The 12830-nt window shown below is 37.4% G+C and overlaps 1 protein-coding gene across 2 annotated transcripts in view; it reads right to left on the minus strand.

The window, feature by feature from the left end:
• The window catches only part of LOC115210760 (alkylglycerol monooxygenase-like), a 44556-nt gene extending 33734 nt beyond the window's left edge, over nt 1-10822 (minus strand). The window contains exons 1-2 of one of the 2 annotated variants that reach the window (XM_029779477.2): nt 10413-10822; nt 2479-2606 (exon numbers count right to left, since the gene is read on the minus strand). In XM_029779477.2, the coding sequence (XP_029635337.1) occupies nt 2479-2606; nt 10413-10538 (254 nt within the window). In that variant the 5' untranslated portion in view covers nt 10539-10822. The remainder of the gene's footprint in view (nt 1-2478; nt 2607-10412) is intronic. The other variant, XM_036502254.1, reaches the window with a different exon arrangement.
• Between the last annotated feature and the right edge of the window lie 2008 nt (nt 10823-12830).

Consider the following 12830-nt stretch of genomic DNA (forward strand, 5'->3'; position numbering starts at 1 on the left):
ATTATGGTTAAAGGATTGTCATGTCATATACATAATTGTCCATTCTTATGATTGTTATTTTACATATGTTTTTCTATTCATTATAAGTTTGCTTCCCAGCCACATGGTTCAGAGTTTAGGTTCAATCCCACTGTGTGGCACCTTAGGTGAATATCTTCAGCTATGGCCTTGGGCTGATTATGAGTGGATTTGGAAGACATAAGCTGAATGAAGTCCTTTGTATATATATATATATGTCATCATCATCATCATTTAACGTCTGTTGTCCATGCTGGCATGGGTTGGATAGTTTGACCAGGGCTGGCACACTAGAAGGCTGCACCAGTTAAATACATGCCCAACCATAGAGTGACTAATGGTTTTGCATCCATAATCCTTAAAGTGCTTAGCTTTATAGACAGACTTCTTTTTTGGATATATGATCCACTGATGATATATTCATATATATATATATATATATATATATATATATATATATATATAATATATATATATATAAAGTATTAATTTATAAAAATATGGTAAAGTAAAAGAATTCACTTTACCACACACCGAACTTTTCAGAAATAGCAGCCAAAAATTTGGCTATTTCTTCAACTGCAAATAAAAGTCTCCAGACAATGCATACTCAGAAAAATAACTCACATAGGTATAAGGGAAAAACAATGAAAGATCACATCCATATACGATACCCGAGGACAGTCTGTTTCTGGATTTGTGGGTAAAACGCCACTTTTCCTTCATCAGCTCAGAGATTTCTTCTGATTTAGATTTGAAAATACTAAGAATCAAACATACCCGTCCGATATCTGTAACATCGGACAAACCATGCCAGACACCCAGTACTAGCGAATCCAAAAATACAAATGAGATCTATTATTCTCCCTGTCCGCCCCGTGAGTCATAGAGCATTCCATTTCTACAGAGGTAAAACTGCAGTTCAAATTCTTGAGAGAAAGCATTATATTGTTATCAAAAAGGGGGTCGAATTAATTAATTATTAATAAATTCGACCAAGCAGTATTCGGTATGTAAAGACCATTTACGGTATATTTGAAGTATTAATTTATAAAAATATGGTAAGTAAAGAATTCACTTACCACACACCGAACTTTTCAGAAATAGCAGCCAAAAATTTGGCTATTCCTTCAACTGCAAATAAAAGTCTCCAGACAATGCATACTTTTTTTGATAACAATATAATGTTTTTTGATAACTATATATATATATATATATATATATATATATATATATATATATATATGACTTAAATTTATACATACAAGTGTTTGTGTATGTGTGTGTGTGTGTGTGTGTGTGTGTTTATGAATCCCCACTTCCCACTACCCTTCTGGACTTATTATGTCACAAATTTGTTTGCACTACACAGTGGAGACATCTTTACTGAAAAAAAAAAAAAAGAAAAAAGAAAATTTATGAATTTTTCAACCCTCCTTAACCAGTAAAAATTTTGGCCAATTTGAAATTAAAAAAAAATAATTTGGATATTGGCAATCATCATTACAACTATCCCCTTAGTTGAATGCTAGCACTATGGATTCCTGTAATTCTGAAAGGATTACCATTCTAGCAAAACACTTAATGAGGGGCAAGAAATTTCTGCAATTTGTGAAAAAAAGTATTATGGAAACTCTTAACTAGTGGTATCTAGGCTAAAATTAATGAATTAGAAGACTGGAAAGAAAGGGAAGAAAAACATATCAATTAACAGATTACTCACTGAAGAGAGTGGATAGCAAAATCATTTATGAGCTTAAATAAAATAAGTTGCAGTATTGAGTAGTATGGAGTTACTTCCCTTTAAGTTCTGAGTTAAAATTCTGACGGGCAAAAACTGCTTTTCTGTTTTCTGGTGTTAATAAAGTAAACAGTAGCCAAGTATTGGGATTAATTGAATCAACTATACTTTCCTTGTTCCCCATATTTATGTTTCTTGCACATATAATAATAATGAACTTATTGTATACAGTGCTCAGGTGCATTACAACCTATTGGAAAAGGGTAAAAGAGGGGACAGAGAATGGTAATAAGTCAAGTAAAGAAAGACAGCAATGATAGTTAAAGGCACATACATAATCTTTTCTACTCTAGGCACAAAGCCCGAAATTTTTGGGTTGAGAACCAATCGAATAGATCGACCCCAGTATGCAACTGGTACTTAATTTATCCACCCTGAAAGGATGAAAGACAAAGTTGACCTTGGCAGAATTTGAACTCAGAACATAAAGACAGTTGAAATAACTACTAAGCATTTTGCCTGGTGTGCTAATGTTTCTGCCAGCTCACTGCCTTAAAGGTACATACATACTACACAGCATAAGAAAGGAAAGCGAACAGTAAAAGAACTAGAAAATGGTGCATAAGCACATCAGAAGTAGTGTTGGTGAGTTTCAGGAAGCAAGCAATTTTTGAAGGAAGCATTATGGCAGAAATCAAGTTCTATGAGTGAAAACTTACAATGGAATTCTTGATAATATTCCAGCACTGATTGAAGTGAGACCATCAGAAATTCGTACTTTTCCATGACCAAAGAGCAAGCTAACAAATGCTTCCACCAGGACAAAGGTCATGAAAACTGGTGATGCCTGTTGAAATAATTTATAGACAAAAATTATTATGAACAATTAAAGAAATCATAAAGAGAAATTCAAAACCTGAATATATATCATCATCATCATTTAAGATCTGCTCTCCATGCTAGCATGGATTAGACAGTTTGATTGGAGCTGATGGAGAGCTGCACCAGGTTCCAGTCTGATTTGGTATAGTTTCTACAACTGGATGCCCTTCTTAACACCAACTACTCCAGGAGTGTAATGGGTGCTTTTACACACACACACCACACACACATGCCCGCGTGCGCGTGCACTCACATGCCCGCGTGCGCGTGCACACACACACCTGCTGAGTATCTCGTCATTGCTGGGTAATTTTCACAGCAGAATACCTTGGCAGACTTTTGGAATAGTACACCCTCATAAGTTGGGTTTTTTTTTCCGTTTTGATGGGGATTTTTCATATTTTTTACCACCATACTTTTGAAATGATAGGGGAAAGCTTTTTATGAAAAAAAGTTTTGAAAATTTATGAATTCCCCCTCCCCATTACCCTTCTGGACCTATTTTGTCAAATTTTTGCTTGCACTACACACTTAAAAACAAGTGGAGACATCTTTGCTGACAAAAAAAAAAAAATGAAAATTTATGAATTTTTCAATCCTCCTCACTCAGTACCAATTTTGGCCAACTTTGAAATTAAAAAAAAAATTTCGGATATTGGCAATCATCATTACAACAATCCCCCTTTCATTTACTTTCCAATAGAAAATGAAATGTAATTTAAAAACAATAGTGAAATCCTTTTTAATATTTTCATTAACTCCACATCTGCCATAAATCCTAAAACTTTTGATTAAAAAATTTTTTTTTAATCATAGTTTTAGAGTATGGACAATTTTTTTTTTTGTTGTTTGTTCCTTCTCGAGCCATGCCTGGCTCATAAGGGCTGGTTTCTCGGTTTCTTGGCGTTTAGGTTCCCCACCTGGATGGGACGCCAGTCCATCGCAGGTGAGCTGCAAGATGCAGGTGGAAAGAGTGAGAGAAAGTTGTGGCGAAAGAGTCAGCAGAAGTTTTGCCATTACCTTCTGCCGGAGGTGCGTGGAGCTTAGGTGTTTCGCTCATAAGCACAAACATTGCCCAGCGTGAGATTCAAACCCACGATCCCTCGACCATGAGTCCACTGCTCTAACCACTAGGCCATGTGCCTCCACATGGACAGTCCAAATATGAAATTTATTTCTGTTTATATTTTCAAAATAATGACATACATGTGAACGATTTAATGGAGGTTTAGCTGGTGTTTCTTGCATATCCCACGACCACCTGGTGTCTTCCTAGTTTCTTTGTAACTTGGACATGTATTGATGTTTTTCAATATTTTTCTCTCCACAAACACATTTATTTAGAAAAAAAGTGTGTTAAGCCAAGGAAAAAATATTTTCCAGATATTTAGCTGTTTTTATCTAGCATACAGAGTTTTCTGGTGAGAGCTTGATACTTTTTAATCTACTGTTTCAGGAGAAATCTACACATGTGCGAACATGTAGTGGTTTCAGGCTTCTAGTAGTAATCAGTCCAAGCTATACTTTTCCAATCTGTCATGTCCAAAGATGATTGTTAATTTACCTTTTCATACTTAAGGAAGGTTCTTCAGCATGATACCATTCAGTAACATGAACTGGCTGTTATGAAACCAAATTTATGATATTGTATGAATAATATACCCCCATATTACCTAATATATGATTTGTTTTTTCTGACTTATACAAGGTGGTATCAAAAGGTTTCCATCCTAGTTATGTTTAATAAAAAATAACTTATTTACCTAAGTTTTAACATCATTTCCTTTGAAATAGTCACCTTGCACAGAAATACACCGGTCCCAGCATTCCTGCCATTTTTTGAATCTGGCCTGGAAGTTGTTTCCTGTAAGTGAATCGAGGACCTTCTACGATGCACTCTGGATCTTGACAACATTGTTAAAATGATGACTTCTGAGCTGCATTTTCATCTTGAAGAAGAAATGGAAGTCTACAGGTGCTAAATTTGGTGAACAGGGCAGGTACAGAAGCAATACCTTGTTGCTTTTGATGAGAAACACACAAGTGAGGAGCTTGGTGAAGAATTCTATTCTTCACACTCCACAGATCTGGTCACTTTCCTGAAATGTCCTCCCTCTAATGCTTCAAAACATTACAGTAGAACTCTTGAGTGATAGTCTGGCCCTGGAGGATGAATTCTCGATGCACAATACTGTGGATATCAAAAAAAAAATGACGTGTATGCTCTTGATTGAGTTGTAGCTCTGTTGTGCCTTTCCAAGCGCCCGTGGCACTCGAAGCATTGCGTACAACCCATTGCCTCATTGCTGTAAGCTTGTTGAAGGATGCAGACTTCCCAAGTTTAATTCAAAATTTTACATTGGTTCTTTGTTCCTAATTCCTGTCCATGATAAAAATCACAGGCTACAGCATGCATGGGATCACAAAAGCACAAATTCCACAACTTGCAAAGTAAACACACCTCCTGAAGGTCACTGTAGCTCTCATTGTGCACACAACCATATGCTGCCATCTGTTGACATGCTAGAGAACTAATCCAGGAACTTTTTGATACCACCTCGTATAAGTGTATACCTATAATTATATCTATATCGCTCCTCCACTCTGCTCCTGCAGTCCAACACTGCTTTGTCATCTCTCACTTCTGTCCTCCCTTTTGCCAATTGCTTCATTGTTATCCTGTGATTTTCTTATATATCTGTGTTAACCACTCACTGCATTCCCTTATCCTTCCCTCTTCACCCTTGCACTCTCATGAACTTCCTGCTCATTCACCCTGTCCAGTGCTCCATAAACTCCACTTACATTCATCACCTCATACCTCAAGGGTATGCCCTGGCACATCAACATCATCTTATTTCTCTCTGTCTCTCTCTCTCTGTCTCTCCATCATTCTCTCTTCATCTCTCTGTCTGTTTGTCTGTCTCTCTTCTACTGTATTAGCCATGTATCACCTTGACAGCAAGACATCTGTTTCTGTTCCTCAGTCATGTACCACCTGGTACAATGCCACTACACTCAACACTACCCCTACTCTCTGTTGTGGGAAAGTGGTTCTGAGGGAGGTGGCTTTGTGCCTCAATTGAGGGTTATTTGCCTTGAAAATTAAGTTGGTAACCTCACTGGTGCAGGTGCCATGTAGAAGGCACTCAGTACACTCTGTAAAGTGGTTGGTATTAGGAAGGGCATCCAGCCAGTGAAACCATGCCAAAAACTAACAGTAGAATTCCATACAGTCTTCTGGCTTACCAGCTTCCTTCAAACGGTTCAACCCATACCAGTATGGAAAATGGACGTTAAATAATGAAGATGATGATGATCTGTCTATCTATCTGTCTGTATGTCTGTTACATGTGTGTATGTGTGTGTATACGAATGACCCTAAAGATGATACGAATGACCCTAAATGTGAAATGACAGCAACATATGACAAATAAATGCCTTTATGGAGACCTTCCAAAAGTTAGTGAGAAGATCAGGCAAAGGTGGCTGCGACTATCTGGTCACTGCATGCACCACCCAGTACTGGAGACATCCAAATCAGTCTTGTGGAACCCACTTCATGGTGATATTAGAAGAGTAAAATAGCACACTTACATCAACAATTTGATTGCAGACATTGGCCTCCTGGGATGTATCCAGGACCTTGAGGTAGTGATAATGGACGGAAAAGTGTGGTGGGTGAAATTTTTTGTTGCTGCCTGGGTTTGAACCCGGTAATAATAATAATAATAATAATAATAATAATAATATAATAATAATAATAATAATAATAATAATTTGATACTGAGTACTCCCTTTTCTTCCTCTTGTTTACACTTACATAAACATACCCACAATAATTGTTGTTGTTGCTTTCTTTTTGTGTGTGTGTATGTATTTATATATCTATGTAAGTATCATCATCATCATCATCATCATTTAACGTCTGTTTTCCATGCTGGCATGAGTTGAACGGTTTAACTGAAAACGTAACACTAGCATCAGCCATGACTATGATCTCACTCGGCTTGACAGGTCCTCTGAAGCACAGTATACCACCAAAGGTTCTGGTCATTTGTCATTGTCTCCGTGAGGCCCAATAGTCAAATGGTGTTTTTTACATGCCACCAGCATGGGTGCCAGTTACATGATACTGGATCAGCTAGGCCATGACTACAATTTCACTCAGTTCAACAGGTCTTCACAAGCATGGCATATCGCCCAACATTTGAAGAGTGCTTTTTATGAGCCAGTTATGCGACACTGGCATTGGCCATGACTACATTCTCACTTGGTTTGATGGGTCTTCTCAAACATTGCATATAGCCAATGGTCTCAATTACTTGTCATTACCTCTGTGTGGCCTAGTATTCAAAGATCATGCTTCACCACCTTATCCCATGTCTTCCTTGGTCTACCTCTTCCATAGGTTCCCTCCACCATTAGAGTTCAGCACTTCTTCACACAGCTGTTCTCGACTATATGCATCACACATAACCATACCAGCACAGTTGCCTCTCTTGTACACCACATCTGATGCCTCTTATGCCCAACTTTTCTCTCAAGATGCTTACACTCTGTCATTCACGCACACTGACATTATACATCCAGCGAAGTCTATTAGCTTTATTTCTTACAATCCTATGTATGTCCCATGTTTCACTCCCATGTAGTATAGCTGTTGGGAGAGACCCTTTGTTACCAACTGCGGTAGGAGCTCTCTGAACTTTGCCCAGCCTATTGTTATTCTAGCAGCTATGCTCTTTGGAGCATCTACCTCTGCTACTAACTTGGTCACCTAGGTAATAGAAGCTGTCAACTACTTTTAGTTTTCCCTGCTGGCATTTGATTAAGTCTATTTTCTGTACATTTTCAGAGTTAATTGTAACTGTGCACCTTCCACACACAAAATCTATTTTCCTTGTTAACATTCCTCTGATATTGCTGCACCTTTTATGTATCCATAGCTTACACCAGGTACATGTTATGGAGTTTCTACCTACTACAGATTGAGCAGGGCCATCTACCTGAAGCGATTTGTGATTTGTCTGCTCTCCTACTTACTAAGACTTTGGTTTTTGCTAGATTAACTCTAAGACACTTTGATTTGAGACTTTGCCTCCCCACCTGAAATTTCTTTTCTAGTCCTGGTTGTGATTTGGCTCTAAGAACAAGGTCTTCAGCTTAGAGGAGCTCCTAGGAGCTTTGTTATTGCCTGGAGGACTATGATGAGCAAGAAAGGGCTGAGTACCGATCCTTGGTGAATCCCTACTTGTACCCTGAATTCCTTGCTATACTCATTGCTAACCTTCACCTTAATGACAACATCCCTGTACATAGCTTGTACAGCTCTCACCAACCACTCATTTATCCTTAGCTTCCACATTGATCATCAGATAAAGGAGCAGGGGACTCTGTCAAAGGCTTTCTCTGTGTTGACAAAAGCCAGGTACAGGGGTTTATTTTTGGCTAGATATTTCTCCTGCAGTTGCCTAACTAGGAATATAGCATCGGTCATGCTCCTGCCTAGCACAAATCTGAACTGCATCTCATTTACACCAACTCACTTCCTAATTAATTGAGCTATGACTCTTGCTGTGACTCTCATCTCCTGGTCCTGCAATCTGATGTCTCTGTAATTATTCCTAAAGTGTCACCTTTGCTTTGTAGCTGTTGACTATAATGCAGCTGCATCAATTGTTGGGTATGACTCCTTTGTGGACAATCTTATGAACTACATGGGTAACTACTCTGCCAGATATTTTAATCATCTCAGATGGGCTGGAGGCTTTCCTTGTCTTCATATCCTTAAGTAAGTATACACACACAAGCACACACACACACATACATATATACATATGTACATACATACATGAATGGTTGTGTGGTAAGAAGTTTGTTTCCTAATCACATGGTTCTGGGTTCAGTCCCACTGTATGGCACCTTGGGCAAGTATCTTCCACTATAGCCAAAGACTGGCTGACCAAAGACTTTGAATGGATTTGGTAGACTGGACTGGAAGGAAGCTGTCATACACACACACACACACACACACACACACACCACATACACACACACACACACATACACACACACACATACACACACACATACACACACACACATTTGCATATATTTGTGTATTTGTGTGTGTGTGTGTGTGACTCCTTGTCTCAACATCATGTGATAGATGTAAATGAGTTTCACTATCATGCATAAATAAACGTTTCCAATCGTTTGTGAAGAACTTATCTAGCCACAGAAAATCTAGCCTAATAAATTCCAAGTGACCCCCATGCAAGCATGGACAATTGGGCATTAAAACAATAATGTCAATGACGATGGCAACGACAACGACGATGATAATATGTATGCATGTTGCTGTTATTTTCATTTTCAAAAGAATGAGAGAGAGAGAATAAAACAGAAACCAAAAAAAGGTTTTTAAAATGCGGTTGTCCTTAGTTTTTGACACCAATTCTAAACAGCTGAGAATTACATTTACGTATGCATTTGTGTCTTTTATAATTATCAAATCCTTAACAGATTTATGGATTAACATAAAAATGATAAATCTGATAGTTATTTAAAAACGTTTTAAGATATTATTTGGGCGGGACTATTTAGATAACTAGGTTTCTTTAGGAGATTAATAACAATTTATTGGTTTTGAACTTATATTTTTGGCAATTCTTGTTTAATGAAAAATTCCTAATTAAATCTAATGTAACTTGCAGCATTTTAATTTAGGTTTAATCCAAAAAATCGAAGATCCACTGGAAGTAACTCAGATTTGTGAGCAATAATCAAGAAATATATGTTAACGGAAAGAAGAGGTTGCTTTCAACTTATCCGTACAAAATTCAAAAAGTATCCACTTACACTCTGTGTGTGTGTGTGTGTGTGTGTGAATGTAGGAATTCTTTATCTCTTATTTTTTTTACTTGCTTCAGTCAAACTGCGATCATGCTGGAGCACCCTATTGACTTAAGTACATGTTCTTTCTTTCTTTCTTTCTTTCTCTCTTTCTTTCCTTTTTGTTTGAAGTCTGGTACTTATTGTAACGGTTTCTGTTGCTAGACCACTAAATTACGGGAGCGCAAACAAACCAGCACCGGTTTTTAAGCAAGCGATGTGCATGTAAGAATTACACACACACATACACATACACGCACACACCTGACGAGTTGGTTTCGTTTGATGAGCCTAAGAAACTTTAGATATCATTCATGGTCCCCGAACCAAACTTATTAAATTGTATGTATGTATGTATGTATGAATGTGATCAGCTTCCACACAGTTTCTGTCTCCAACATTCACTCTCACGGCCTTGGGTTATAATAGAATACTTGCTCAATGTAACATACAGTGGGAATGAATCTGAAGCCATTTTCCTCACCCTTTTCTTTTTGTCTTAAAAAAACATTATTGAATCGTCTTTGAAATTTTTTTGTTTTTGTTTTTGTAACCTGAACTTCGGACTTACTGAACAAAGAGCCATGTTGAAAATAATTACGTATAAATAATGGGAACATAAACGTGTTTTTGATGTGGTTACTGTTTATGTTGGCCACAGCATTTAAGCAGGGGAATAATATATGATCCATAAGGTTGAGAAAAAGAGGGGACAAAACAAACGTTGGGGGTCAGGGTATCGAATGAGACGAAACATATGAATAAACAAACAATTAAAATATATACAATTAAATGATAATGAGTGAATAACAAAAAATGAAGCGGAGGACGTGGTTGACCCCACAAACAGAGAGAGAGGGAGAGAATTAGTTACCTCTTTTTCATATTCCGGGACGTCTTCAGGATACTGAAAAGAAGTTTCGTTGGGAGTCACCAAATAAAACATACGCCTCAATTTACTCCCAGTTGGACTGAACCAAGCCGACTGTAAACTCTCCATGTTTACTTCTTGTTCTGTCTTCTTACTTTGTTTACACTTTCTTTTGCGTCCTGGTGCGATCGGGTGGTTAGAAAATAAAAGAAATAATAATAATAATAATGATATTTATAATAGTATTGTGTCTACAAATACTGTTACTTATTATTGTTTAAGTACTACTATAATAAGAATTTTTGTTTTGTGCGATGCCTATGTTTTGCCTGGAGACAATCTCCGCCCAGACCTACATTAGAATGAGCAAATGTAAATAAATTGTCGACTGCTAATCTTTTTTTACCCCCACTTCTAAATGTCCTTCCTTACATTACGTCATGATGTTGTGTCACAGTTTAAGAGATAAAACTCAGATTTCCTCTTGGTTTGTATACAATACACGTATTCATTTATTAATTTAACTGATGATTAGAAATCTATAAACTCGTTCATGCACACGCATATGTGTGATACTTTGTAAAGTTAGGTACAATATCCACTTAAACATTTTGGTGGAGAAAGCTAAAACTGTCGATTGATAAGCCATGTACTTGCACAGGTATTTGATTGGTGTTTATCTTATCGATCGTTGTAAGAACAAACAGTGATTCGAACTCAAAAGTACAGAATCGTAACTAAATATCGCAACATTTTGTCCAGCGCTCTACCAATTCTGAAGCCCACAGCTCTCACACTTGTACATGTGATGGTTCCTGATTAAGGTACAAGGCCAACAATTTTAAGGAGAGGAGTTCAATCGGTTCTATCCACTCCAGTACTTGACTGATACTTTATTTTATCGTTTCTGAAAGGTTGAAAGATAAAGTTGACCGATGCGAGACTTGAAATCAGGAAGGAAAGAACCGAAAGAAATACTGCAAGCATTTTGTCCACCGTTCTATCAATCTACTACTCTCACACACGTACACCAAATAAAATTCATTCGCGTGTCCCCGTATAGTAGTTTTTATAGCCATATCAAGTTTCCAAATCTCCCCATCACATTCTTTTCTTATTTCTTATTTCTTTACTACCCACAAGGGGCTAAAAACCGAGAGGACAAACAAGGACAGACAAACGGATTAAGTCGATTATATCGACCCCAGTGCGTAACTGGTACTTATTTAATCGACTCCGAAAGGATGAAAGGCAAAGTCGACCTCGGCGGAATTTGAACTCAGAACGTAAAGGCAGACTAAATACCGCTAAGCATTTGCCCGGCGTGCTAACGTTTCTGCCAGCTCACCGTTTTCACCCAATAACTTTAGTAATCTAGCAAAATATGTATGTATGTATGTATGTATGTATGTATGTATGTATGTATGTATGTATGTATGTATGTATGTATGTATGTATGTATGTATGTATGTATGTATGTATGTATGTATCGGCTGGTATGTAACCAATGAATTAGAGTACTTGGAAGAAAGTAATTTTCGCCAAATTGTTTTGCCAAAGGTTCGAGAAGCTTTGCCAAAAGTTATAGAATTTTGGATATTGAACGATCTTAGGTGCCGCACAGAACTCTGTCACTCAATTCCATGGAAGTATTCTCACTTTTTCTACTTGTTTTGTCTATATTCACTATGAACAATTATCAAACAAATAACTGAAGTATTTGCACTTTACGCACTGAAAACTTTTAAAGTTATCACTTGCACAATAGCGTATGTTTTTTCAGTTCAATTAGTTCATTGCTCATATTTAAGTGCAAGTGTTCGAATTTTCGAAATAATAACAACATAGAAACGTACATTATTATTGGTTTCAAATATTGGCACAAGGCCAGCTGATTTAGGGGAAGGGCTAAGTCGATTACATTGACCCCAGTGCTCACTGATACTTATTCTATCGATCCCAAAAGGCTGATGAAACGTACATTATTAGGCAGCAAGCTAGTGTAATCGTTAGAGCATCGGACAATGTGCTTGGTGGTATTTCTTCGGGCTTTCTACGTTTTGAGTTCAAATTCTGCCGAGATTGATTTTTCTTTTCATCCTTTCAGGGTCGATAAAATAAAGTATCAATCATATACTTGAGTTGATGTAATCGACTGTCCCCTTATTTGAGCCAAAAATTGAAACCATTATTAGCGTGGTCTTTCTCACTTTAGTACACAACCTACCAACCTATCTTCCTTCTATTGGGCATGTATTGCTAATGATGATATGACGACCACCTCTATAGAGGAAACATGTAATTTGGTAGACGGAAACATTGGGTAAGCTCGTCAGAAGAACCGTTACTGTTCATGGGATGGGGGTGGACTTAAACAATTACTTAGTTTAACATCAATACCTGGTCCTTGGGGTCTTTTGG

Source organism: Octopus sinensis, linkage group LG4 (assembly GCF_006345805.1).
Source record: "Octopus sinensis linkage group LG4, ASM634580v1, whole genome shotgun sequence".
In the NCBI taxonomy this organism is placed as follows: domain Eukaryota; kingdom Metazoa; phylum Mollusca; class Cephalopoda; order Octopoda; family Octopodidae; genus Octopus; species Octopus sinensis.